The sequence below is a fragment of the Prionailurus bengalensis genome, chromosome A1 (assembly GCF_016509475.1).
Source record: "Prionailurus bengalensis isolate Pbe53 chromosome A1, Fcat_Pben_1.1_paternal_pri, whole genome shotgun sequence".
NCBI classification, from domain to species: Eukaryota; Metazoa; Chordata; class Mammalia; order Carnivora; family Felidae; genus Prionailurus; species Prionailurus bengalensis.
The window spans coordinates 115,231,690-115,244,291 of NC_057343.1; the positions used below are offsets into that span (position 1 = coordinate 115,231,690).

At 43.5% G+C, this 12,602-nt stretch overlaps 1 protein-coding gene across 3 annotated transcripts in view; it reads right to left on the reverse strand.

Moving 5' to 3' along the window:
- Positions 1 to 12,602, reverse strand: part of GFRA3 (GDNF family receptor alpha 3) — a 41,413-nt gene that overhangs the window by 24,697 nt on the left and 4,114 nt on the right. For 2 of the 3 annotated variants that reach the window (XM_043588864.1, XM_043588881.1), the window contains exons 2-7: positions 8,137 to 8,424; positions 4,659 to 4,751; positions 3,047 to 3,359; positions 935 to 1,038; positions 635 to 769; positions 206 to 294 (exon numbers count right to left, since the gene is read on the reverse strand). In XM_043588864.1, coding sequence (XP_043444799.1) covers positions 206 to 294; positions 635 to 769; positions 935 to 1,038; positions 3,047 to 3,359; positions 4,659 to 4,751; positions 8,137 to 8,424 — 1,022 coding nt within the window. The remainder of the gene's footprint in view (positions 1 to 205; positions 295 to 634; positions 770 to 934; positions 1,039 to 3,046; positions 3,360 to 4,658; positions 4,752 to 8,136; positions 8,425 to 12,602) is intronic. The other variant, XM_043588872.1, reaches the window with a different exon arrangement.

Below are 12,602 nucleotides of genomic sequence, written 5' to 3' on the forward strand. Positions count from 1 at the left end.
CTGTAGAAGAAATGGAATGGAGTCAGCTCCACCCCCTTCACCACTTTGGCATCAGTCAAAGCCTGTCCCCCCCCGACCCCTGATGTGTCCATTAGAGATCTATAGTATTCATGACCACAATGAGGTCACCTCATCTGTCCCCTTGTCTGGGTTTCCCCCAGTTAGACAAGTAAAGGTAGGAGGTGTGTAATAAAGGAGACCCTACCTGGCGTTCCATCACGGAAAAGGTAGAGTCTGCCCAGTCCTGGGAGAAGAGTTGGCTGTGAAAACGCATCTTAGCTGCAATGGCCTCCACTGAGGAGAGGAGAGAAGGTAAACAGAAGCGGGCATATGTTGGAGATCTCTTAGGCTCCCATGAAAGAAAAGGGAATGTCTTACGGACCCTGGCATATGGCAGGATTGGTAGGAATGGGATATTGTTTCATTCTGCTTGCTTATTCCTAAAGCTGAAGAGTGTCCCTGGGGCCAAGACAGGTTGAACAGGAAGCTTGAGGGGTCACCAGGGAGAAGGAGGGGGCTGCTCTGTCTGCAGGAGATGGATGGAACCAGTGTGGACCACAGAGCTGACCCTTTTCCTCAAACTGGGTCCAGCTGATCCAATCCTGGGGGCTGGGAGCAGGTGTAATGCACTCACTGAGGCAGGAGTTGTGGGAGAAGGACTCTTCCAGCTGTTCACACTCTTCCTGCCGGTTGCCACTGCCTCGACAGGTGCAGCTTAAGGCAACACTGATGTTGACATTGCTGACAAAGTTGGGAGTCATGGCAGTCCCTGTGGGGTGAATAAAGGACTGTCAGGGCCTAGGCCACCCAAACTTCAACCCCCACTCTCTGCCACCTGTCTCAGGACCACCCCATCTGGGTTCAGTCTCCAGAGGATTCTAACCCCCGGGAGTAGCCACCCTGTGGGCTCCCTTCATATGGCCCCCAGCCTCACCAATCAGCCCCATGTATGCTCGCAGACATCTGGACTGCTCTGTTGCACAGGTCCCTAGGATGTCCAAAGGATGGCAGTGGGTCTGGAAATCCACCAGGCGAGATCTGGAAGAAGGGAAATCTCAAGAGTCCCCATTGAGGGTCTGGTCTGCAGCCTTCACCCTTGCTCCCCTTTAGATGACAGACCCATCTTCATGCCAAATCCTCCTTTGCATTCAGGGCATGGTCCAGGGCTTCCCCCTCAGTGAAGCCTGTTTCTATCACAATTAAGGGCACGTTCACCCCAGTCCCAAGGCATGCCACTCTGAATTTGGGCTCCACAATCCCTAGGTATGAGATTTCAGGCACCTTCTTTAAACCTCAGTTTTGTCAACTATGAATAGAAATGAAAATAGTACTTCCTCATGGGTTTTTGTGAGGATGAGGTAAGAGACTGCATGTACAGCATTTAGCATAGTTGTTGGTACATATGAAATGTTCGTTAAATGTTAAAGACTGTTATTATTAACATTGATCCTACAATAGGTAAGGCTGGTTATCTTCAGATGATACAATTACAAGTATGTTTTTCTGTACATATTTCTGCAATTTTCCTTACGTTTTGCCTTTTGTTGGATAGGTGGTTTATTTCTCTGTCACGCTCACCCAAAAGCAAACTCCTTGAAGGAAAGGACAGTATCTTAGTCATCCAGACCAGCACTTGTTATGTGATAGTAATAGCTATCAGCAACACAATAGGCAGTCTACAGAGCAGTTAGGCCAGACTCCAGGCCAGACTTCTTCATTCCAGACCTCATTCAGTAACCTGACTTACTACCTGGATGAGTCTCAAGAAGCTATTTAAACATTCTCTGCTATGGTTTCTTCTCCGTAAAATGCAGATGATAAAACAACAACAGCACCATCTATCTTGTAAGGTTTACATGAGTTAATACATACTAAGTACCTAAAACAGTACCTAGCCCATAGTAAGTACTCACTAAGTGTTGGTGTTATGATGATTGAGAGCTTTTATGTAGTATTTTACAGAAGAAGGAAGTGGAGCTCAGAGAGGTTAAATAACTTTGCCCAAGGTTACGGAGAAATAAGGGGTAGAACCAGGCTGCAAAATAAGTGACTCTCACTGTCAACGAATTCTACTTGAGTGGATGATAACTTCAATTTGGTGAATATTTTGTCCTGAGAAGGCAGAGGAAAGCCAGGTCAGAATATCAAATTATCTGGACAATACATATCAAACACCTTACCAACAGTTGTGTACTTTGATTTGGTAATGGCAGTTATGGCCACACAACCTAAGTAATAGTTAGATTTGTGCACAAAGATTAATGAACAAGTGATATTTACTGCATTATTTATAGCAATAAAAAAAGCAACCTAAACATCCAACAATTGAGGAAGGATTAAATAAAGTATGGGGCATCCATAAAATGGAATGCAATGTAGGCATTTAAAAATCAAGTTGCCAAAAGGACAGTAAAACACAAAATAAGCACCCACCATTTATTGAGCACTTATTCTGCACCAGTAAGCTAAGCACTCTACATAAATTATGTAATTTAACGCTCACCAGAATCCCATGAGGTCTGTATTATTATCCCACTTTTTACAGAGGACTCAGAGGAACGTTAGGTTAAGTGATGGAATTTTAGCTTAAAGTGACGGGCTCAAAATCGAACAGCGCCAGGATTTAAATTCACATCTGTCTGACTTCAGAGCCTGTCTTCACCACTGTTCCCTGCTGCCTCCATGGAAAAATGCTCAGGAGATACGCACATAAGTGAAAAAAAAAAGAAGGTACAAATATATTTCTAGAAAATCCAGTTTTGTTTATGGGTATACAAAAAAGACTGGAAGGAAACGCTCCCAAAAGTATGTACATTATCTTCAGGTGATGGATTCTTATGGATTTTATACGTTTTATATTTTCTGAAGTTTTTACACAAAGGAAAACAATTTTTTTTGATCACAGGGTTTTCAGAAAATACTACAGGGTGAAGTCAGTCCACGGCCTCTGGGGGGCAAGCCCAGCTCTGCACAGGAAAGCACCCATAAGGAGTGGCGTGCACTGCGCCCTTACCCACACCCAGCCCTCCCGCCCTGGCACCGGCACCTGCACAGCGGGTCAGCGACGCAGAGGCTCTGCAGCTCCAGGCAGTTGGGGGCCCCAGACGGCAGAGCGCAGCTGGGAGCGATGGTGTTGCGCCGGCGTTGCCCGCAGCCCTGGTCGGCCGGTGCGCAGGGGCACAACAGGAGGCCCTGAGCGTGGGGCTCCGAAGCCTTCTCGAAGAAGGCGCGGAGCTGATGGAGGCAGGTGTGGCGCTGGCAGCGGGATCCCGAGCACGCTTCCCCATAGGCCTTGCGCAGCCGATCACACTTATCATTAAGAGTACATAGCATGGCAAACTTGAGGCAGAGGTCTGAGTCTGCGGGGATAAGGGCACCAAGTCACCAGTCCTCTCTGCAAACGTGCAGCCCAGTTTTGCTAGGAACCCCTGCAACCCTCGGATTTAACAAGGATGGTGGTGGGGGTAGGAGGAAAGGTAGGACTCCCTGGAATAAGTCCACTGCGAATCCTAGACTTTCCCTCTACCCATAAACTATATCTGGTATTTGTGAGCTTCCCGCATCCTACTCCTCAGCTTTCCTATGTGTTAAAAAAATAATAATAAAATAAAATAAAATAAATAAAATAAAATAGGCCATATACATATCTTACACTCATTTACCTAGACTTGAAGTGGCCAGAAAGCTCAAATAACCAAAACCCTTTCCTCAATCCTATGGTGGATTGAAGTCTCATGGTGGAAATCATCATCTAGAGGCCCTACAACATTCTAAAGCACTTTCTGAACTGTCCAAAACATAGGCAACTAAATTCTGCTGAGGATTTTTGTTTGGTTTTGCATCTATTTGGCCCATTTTTAATATTACCTGTCTGCCTTTAATGATTGATGCATGCATAAAAGTTCCCTGTGCTCTGAGGCTGGGGAAATTATGGTGATATTTTTACTGACAACATTCCAGCAGTCAGAACAATGGAGTAAATGGAACAGGTTATTCCCAGATTCCTTATAAGTAAGTGTTTATGCATAAATCTCTACACTTTTCTCTCAAAATACTAATTCCAATATACAGGACTAACTGTACAACAAAGCTCCTATCTTTCTCAAAAAGTGAGTGTCTGTGTGTGTGTGCCTTTCCAATTAACACAAGAGCCTCACTTTCCAAAAAAAAAAAATGCATTTTAGTCCTTGCCAGACTGATGGCTCCCCACCCTGAGTAACCCCTGAGCAGTCACATTCTTTCTCACCATTTTCCCTGCCCAACACCTCACCCATCCCATTAAAATGGTATGAAAACAAGCAATTTCCTAGTCTTCAGGGACAAAAAGCTACTTTCCTGGCTGCCTCGAATGAGGGTAACTACTTTATTTCAGCATTTTTTTTTCTGGGACTGCTGCCACTCCATCAAACGCTTTGTAGAGACCCACCTTTTGGAACCAAGGAGCCCTAATGGCCTCCCTATTAACTATTTGTTGACATATAAGACCACAAATGCTCACAGCTCAGACTTCCACCCTGACACAATGCTTCTTTAGTTACGTGGCAGGCTAGAACTCTCTCCCAACACGCCCTCCGTCTGGCTTGTGTTCCCCATCAGTCACCCTTCCTTCAGGGTCCAGGTCCATCCCTCATGTCCCAACTTCAGACTGCCCTCCACACCTGGTTTGAGCATGTTCAGTTTGCTGAGATTCATTTTCCAGGGTTTTCTGGTCACGGTGTCTTCATAGGGGGAGACATCCAGTTCATAGTCACCTAGAGACAAGGTGATAAGAATCCTGAGGACCAGATTGGAGGGTGGGAACAGGAGGGGCTGTGGGCTCCTTAAGGGGACATAATAGATCATAAAGTCACTGCATAGCTCATAGACACAGTAGGTACTCAATAAATGTTGGCTAATCTTGTTGGAAGAGAAGGATGAAAGAGTGCAAAGTGTCACCCAGTTTGCCTTTGAGAATGCATCTATAGGGAGGAAAAAATATGGATGAGGTCAAGCAAGTAGGAAAGGATGGTCTGGATATCTGGGAAGCCCTGAAAGCTCCCAAGGGGAAAGGCAAGAAGACAAGAGGATCTAGGGAGAAGTCTCTGGGGAAGTTCTGAAAGAGAACTGATTAGGATGAGGAGTGGAAAACAGGGAACAAAAAGGGTGGTAAATTGCATTACTGTTTCCAGCTATTTGCTAGCTACCCACCCTATGAGAAGATTATACACACACACACCCACCTCAGTTGCCATGTGACTTTCAGGGCCCCTATGAGAGGAGTATACTTCCACACCCTACTATAAGGATTGCCCATGTGATTTGCTTTGGCTTGTGGATTGTGAGCTGAAGTGACATAAATCACATCTGAGCAGAAGCTTTAAGAACCATCACATGGTCTTGCTGCTGCTCTTTTCCCTCTAGCAGCCTGGATCATCAAATGAAGAATACAGGTAGAGCAAAGACAAATCCCACTCAAGGAAGCCCACAGCTGATGTGTAACATGAACAAAAATTAAATTTTTTTTCTAGGAGGCCAGATATGTGGGGGTTGGTTGGTTATTACTGCAGTATAACCTGGCAAATTCTTATTAAAAATGTAATTGGTGGGGTTGTCTGGGTGGCTCAGTCGGTTAAGCATCTGACTCTTGATCTCAGCTCAGGTCTTGATCTCAGGGTCATGAGTGTAAGCCCCATGTTGGGTTCCACACTGGGCATGGAGCCTACTTAAAAAAATAAATTAAATAAAAATTAAAATTAAAAAATTTTAATTGGTATCTAGAAATGAGTGCTGCAGTAACAAAAAAAAATCTAAGATCTAAGATCTAAAAATCTAAAATTTTATTGGCTTTGGGACTGGGCAGTGAGTGGATGTAAATAAGCTGTTCCTGAAGTATGAAAAATGGCAGTCCTCAATATGCAGTGGGAAAGCATTTGGGGAAACTGTTGCCTGCAATAACTTGGAAGGAAGATGTTATATTGAATGAGCTTGTGCTTTAAGGAAAAGAAGCTGAGAAGCAGAAGGTTACTAGTATGTCTTCTTTTTTTAATTTTTAAATGTTTATTTATTTTTGAGAGACAAGAGTGTGAGTGGGGGAGGGGCAGAGAGAGAGAAGGAGACAGAATTTGAAGTAGGCTCCAGGCTCCCAACTGTTCCAAGCTGTCAGCACAGAGCCCAATGTGGGGCACGAACTCACGAACTAAAAGATCATGACCTGAGCCCAAGTCAGGAGCTTAACTGACTGAGCCACCCAGGTGCCCCTTTACTAATATGTCTTGATTGCCACTGGCTGCATTTTGCAAAGTACTACAAGAAAGTTAAGCTCAGAGAAGAATTGATCAGTTTGCAAATAGAGAGGAAAAAGAAAAGAAAAAATCCAGAAATTTCAGGATTTGCAGGATTAAGAGATGGAACTGTTTTTCATATTCAAATATTAAAATATAAAATTAAAAAAATGCTTTGAGTAATAAGGTCCATTAAGACTCAGCCTTGGGGCAAAGACCAATTCAAGTATATGGCTATCATGCCCTTTGTGGAGATCTCTCACTGATTAAGATGGTATCAATAAATCCTGCCAGTTATGCTCAGGAAAAAAAGACTAGGGTAGTGGCTCTCCCTCTGATAAGAGCAAGATACTTCTAATTAAGTCTAGAAAGAGATATATGTCTTGAAAAGAATTATAGGGAAGGCTACTGGCACCAGAGGTGACAGAAACCAAAGATATAAAAAAAGCAATTATGTTTTGAGAAAGGTGTACTGCTAAGAGCCACCAGCCAGGATTCAAATAGACTCTACTGGAGACTTAAAATGCCCCAACATTTCTCAGGTAGGCAGCAAGCTGAGAATGCTGTTCACTCCTCAAAGAGGTGAGAGTCTCCAATATCCTTCTCAGATATGGCCAAAGAAACCTGTCATGGGTAGGGGGCTGGGCCAAGAGCCCTGGAGAACAACAGATAAAGCAACTGTCCCAGGGAGCAAAAGCAGGGCCTTATTAAAGAGCAATTCCTACTCCCAGGGAAGATGGCCCTTAGACAACAATTTGTGCAGAGGACTTCAGAACAGCTATGAAGTAATGTCTGCTGTGTGCTTCTCATTCCTCCTCTTTCTGAGAGTGTTTGTGGTGGTTCTCCAGTCCCTGTTCCACTGATGTATACTGAGAATATGTTGGAGGCAGGCAGATGACTGGTCCTTTTTGTCCACAGTTAACTAGATCAAGGGGAGTCCTATCCCCACCTGACAAAGAAATTATCACAAGATCCTAGTCTGGAAGCCTGCTATACTATTTGGATAGAACTCTTAGGTTTCCACACTTACTGCCATGTGATTTTCAGGGTCTCCTATGGGAAGAGTATACTCCCCCTCACCAGGGATTCAGGCTTGGCCATGTGATCTGCTTTGTTTGTGGAATGTGAGCGTTAGTATTTTATGTAACATCTGAGTAGCTTTTAAAGGCATCATTTGCTTCTGCCATTACCCATTTCCCTCTGCCATGAGAAAAGAACATTCCAGATGGAGGCCGTACCTTCAGCCAGGATCCCAGAATGAAGAAGATACATGAAATAGTTAACACAGAACATGAGCAAGAATGGAAACTTTGTTTTACAAAACATTGTTTTGTTACTGCAGCACAGTCCAGTAAAAGCTGACTAATACAGAGAGGCGTCTCTGGAAAGAGTCAGAGGAAGCTCCTCTCTTTGGCTCTTCCAGTCCTTCTCTCTCACTATCTTCTGTCTGGTTAATGAGTATCCTTTCTGTCAAAGGCAGGACCAGGATGCTGTTTCCCACTCTCTCTGAACTTATGGATTATGTTGTATTTGGAATCTGTGTACGGGTTAAGACCATTTTCCTCCACCTTTTCTCCATACACTTCTGTCCCAGGAGCTCCCCAGGTTGGGCCACAGTCTGGATCAGAGCTCTACCAAGAGGCAGCTACATGTTGCCAGGTAGGAAAGGGGGAAGTAGGAAGAAGAGAGAGCAGCACTGTGGGCGCCCAAAAGAATACTGCCAATTCCTCCCTCTACTTCTTGTAGATGTCAAGTGCAGAGCTTCATTACCATCCCAGCCAGAATCTACCATGCAGCCTATATCCTGTAGGATTAAACAACCACCCCACAAGAGCCATCTTCCTTAGCTTAGTCCACTCTATGAGGGGGGCCTCACCAAGGCTGCGGGCAAGGTGAATGGTCCAGTAAATGTCCAGGCAGGCAACTTGGTTCTTCATGCGCCGATGGCATGTGCAGCTCATCAGAGAGCTATTCCTGAGGTGCTTTGCTGCCTCCCTGCAGTCCTCAGGGACCAAAAGTTCCTGTGTGGGTGACGGGGTGCTTATACTAGAGGTGCAGGAATTCAGGTGGTGGTAGGCAGCACTGCAAACAGGACTGGCCTGGCACTTCCTCCTGGCCTGAATACAGCTGTTCACGAGCCGGCCCTCTATAGGGAGAGGGTCTGCTGTGGAGGAAGAGAGACCAGGTGAGGCTCACATAAGGTCAGAGTAGCTGCCTGGGAGTAACAAGGTGTGAGGTAGAGGATTCAAGATGAAACCTTGGGCAGGAAAGTCTTGGGGTGGCATAGAGGCCTTTAGGAATAAGTGGAGAGAAAAGCCCAGTAGGAGTAAAGAATCTGCAGCTGTCACAATCTGGACAGAATAGATGAGGCCCAAGAAGAGGTGGATTTGAAGAGAGGCTGCTCAGCCTCCTAACAGAAGGAAGGGGACTGTTGTCTGAAGCTGAGCCTGATATGACCCTGCCAGGCACAGGGAAGAGGGCCCTTGGCAGAGCAATGCACAGGCAGGGCTAGTATAATAACCAGAGAGTTGACAATGTGCATGGGAGTGCTAAATGACAGTCAGCTACAACTCTGAGGCTTCCATTAAAAGTCACCTTAAAATACCTTTACGGGGGAACTGTTTGGTGTTCGTGTTGGGGAACTTTTGCTGATTCTGTCACTCAATAATACCGATGTTGGTTTATAGGTCAGCCTTGTGGATCTTCCCTACATCCTAGGACTTAGCATCCTTGTCAAAGGGTAGCCATCATGCTGCCAGTTTTGCAAGGCAAAACATCTAAGAGTCATTTTTAATTCTTCTCTTTCCTTCATATCCTATGTTCAATCCAGTAAGTCCTGCCAACTCCACAATATATCAGGACGCTGTCCACCTCTCTCCACATCTATCACCACATCCTCAAACCACCATCAGCTTTTGTCTGAACTACTGCCAAGACTCCTTATTGGTCTCCTTGATTCCATCCTCCAAATTCATTCTCTCATACCATTCGGCCATACTTTTTTTGTTTTGTTTTCCAGCTTTAGTGAAATTTAATGGACATAAAACATCGTGTAGGTTTTAGGTGGGCAACATGATGATTTGATTTACATATATATTGTGAAGTGATCAAGACAATAAGATTAGTTAATATATCCTTTACCTTACATAACTAACATTTTGCTGTTGCAGCCAACTTTCTTTAAAAATTTTTTTAATGTTTATTTTATTTTTGAGAGAGCAAGAGCGAGCACACAAGCAGGGGAGGGGCAGAGAGAGAGAGGGAGGCACAGAATCCGAAGCAGGCTCCAAGCTCTAAACTGTCAGCACAGAGCCTGACTTGGGACTTGAACTCATGAACCACGAGATCATGACCTGAGCCCAAGTCGGAGCTTAACTGACTGAGCCACCTACGCACCCGCAGCCATCTTTTTTAAAGACCTTTTTTTTTTTTTACACGTTGGAAACCATTCCCATTGAGATAAAATTCATACAACATAAAATTAACCATCTTAAAGGGCATAATTAAGTGGCATTCAGTACATTCATAATGTTGTACAACAATCGCTTCTATCTAATTCCAATATATTTTCATGACCCCAAAAGGAAACCCATACCCATTAAATAGTCACTCTCCCTTTTCCAACCTCTCTAGTCCCTGGCAACCACTAATCTGCTTTGTCTCTACAGATACCTATTCTAGATATTTTATGTAAATAGAATCATAAAATATGTAATATTTTGTATCTGGCTTCTTTCACCTAACATATTGCTTTTTTTTTTAAGTTTATTTATTTTGAGAGAGAGCACATGCATGCATAAACAGGGAAGGGGCAGACAGATGGGAAGAGAGAGAATCTCAAGCAGGTTCAACCACAGTGAGGACCCTGATGTAGTGCTGGAACCCATAAACTGTGAAATCATGAGCTGAGCCAAAATCGAGAGTTGGATGCTTAACCAACTGAGTCACCCAGGTACCCCTAACATATTGCTTTTTGAGGTTCATTCACATTACAGCGTGTATCACTACTTCATTCTTTTTTATGTATGGGTAAGATTTCATTGTATGGATATCCCATATTTTATCAGTCCATCAGTTGGTGGACATTAGGGTTGTTTCCATGCTTTGGTTATTGTGAATAATGCTTCTTTGAACATCCATGTACAAGTATTTGCTTGAATTCCTGCATAAAATTCTTTTAGGTGTACACCTATGAGTGAAATTTCTGGGTCGTATGGTAATTCTATGTTTAACTTTGTGAAGAATCACCAAATTGTTTTTCACAGTGGCTGCACCATTTTTCATTCCCATTAGCAATGTACAAAGGTTCCAATTTGTCAATTCTTATTTTCCTTTTTTTTTTTTTAACCAGCCATCCTTATGGATGTGAGATAGTATATTACTGTGGTTTTCATTTGTGTTTCCCTAATAACTAACGATGTTGAGCATATTTTCATGTTTTTAGTAGTCATTTGTATATCATGTTTGATAATAATTTTTTATTAAAGTACAACATACAGAAACATGTATTAATCAAAATGTACAGTACAATGAATTTTAAATTTAATACACTGTGTAACCAGACCTCAGATAAGGAACCAGAACATTACCAGCGCCCCAGATGCCCTCTGCCAGGCACCAACCCCTCTGAAAGAAACCAATGTCTTGATTTCTAACATTAGAGATTACTTTTGCCTGCTTTTCAATCACACAACATGTGCTTTTGGTGTCTTAGTTTCTTTTGCTCAATATTACCTTTATGAAGTTCACCCACTAAGTAAAGTTTACCCATTAAGTTGCAACTAGCTTGTTTTCCTTGCTGTATATCATTCCATTGTGTGAATATAATGTAATTCTAATGCCGATTGGCATTATATGGGAGCATCTCTTAAATATTGTAAATGAGATCATCTCATTACTCTGCTTAAATTCTTCCAACAACCTCCAATGCACTTAGATTAGAGTCTAGTTTAGGGGTGCCTCAGGGGTGGCTTAGCCGGTTAAGCGTCCAACTTGGGCTCAGGTCATGATCTCACAGCTCTTGAGTTTGAGCCCTATGTCAGGCTCTGTGCTATCAGCTCAGAGCCTGGAGTTTGCTTCCAATTCTGCATCTCCCTCTCTCTCTGCCGCTCCCCGGCTCCCACTCTGTCTCTCTCTCCTTCAAAAATAAATAAACATTAAAAAAAATTTAGATTAGGATCTAGTTTATATGCCCTGGTTTACAAACCCTTGTAAGACCAGGTCCCTGCTCACTTACCTAACCTTACCTTCCAGCCCTCTTCTCCTCTCCCACTTCCTTTCACCCACACTGGCCTTCCTTTTGTTGCCACTGAACAAGACAAGTCTGTGTCAACCTTAGCGTTTTTGCCCTAGCCTTTCTTTCTGCTTGGAATGCTCTTCTCCCTGATCTTCACATGGTTGGCCCTTTCTGGTAATTGAGTTCTCTGTCTAAATAGCATCACAGAAAGGACATCCCCAACCAACCAATGTGAAATAACCCCCTAGCTACTCTACTACATCATTCCTCCAATTCTCTGCATAGCACTTATCATCACTTAATTTTTTTAACTTGATTTTTTATTATCTCCCCCTCTGGACTTCTACATCTATCTTATCACTACTCTGTTGCCAGTGCCTAGAACAGTGCTGGGTCCTTATGAGCTCCTATTATTTAAAAAAATAACCAGGGTTGGGGTGCCTGGGTGGCTCAGTTGGTTAAGCACCAGACTTCAGCTTCAGCCATAATGATCTCACGGCTTGTGGGTTTGAGCCCCGCGTTTGGCTCTGTGCTGACAGCTCAGAGCCTGGAGCCAGCTTTGGATTCTTTGTCTCCCTCTCTCTCTGCCCCTCCCCTGCTAGCGCTCTCTCTCTCTTTCTCAAAAATAAACATTAAAAAAAAATTTTTTTTTAATAATAACCAGAGTTGCCTGGGTGGTTCAGTCAGTTAAGTGTCTGACTCTTGGTTTTGGCTCAGGTCATGATGTCACAGTTTCGTGAGTTCCAGCCCTATATCAGGCTCTGCACTGGTAGCACAGAGCCTGCTTGGGATTCTCTCTCTCCCTCGTTCTCTGCCCCTCCCCCACTAGTGCTGTCTCTGTTTCTTTTAAAATAAATAATGAATAAACTTAAAAAAGAAATAAACAAATAACAGAGGAATTTTGTGAGTCACCTCTGTAACTTCTCTGAGCTCCTTCCCTCTATTTAAAATCAAAGAGTGCCAGAATGAGGAGGGGCATGAGTTTAGTTAGTCCAACCTTTTCTTTCAATCAAACAATAATTAAGTCAATTACTTATTAAAATGCAGATTTCTGACACCATCCCAGAACTACTGAATCAGAAGCTGTGGTGATAATGCCTGGGAAT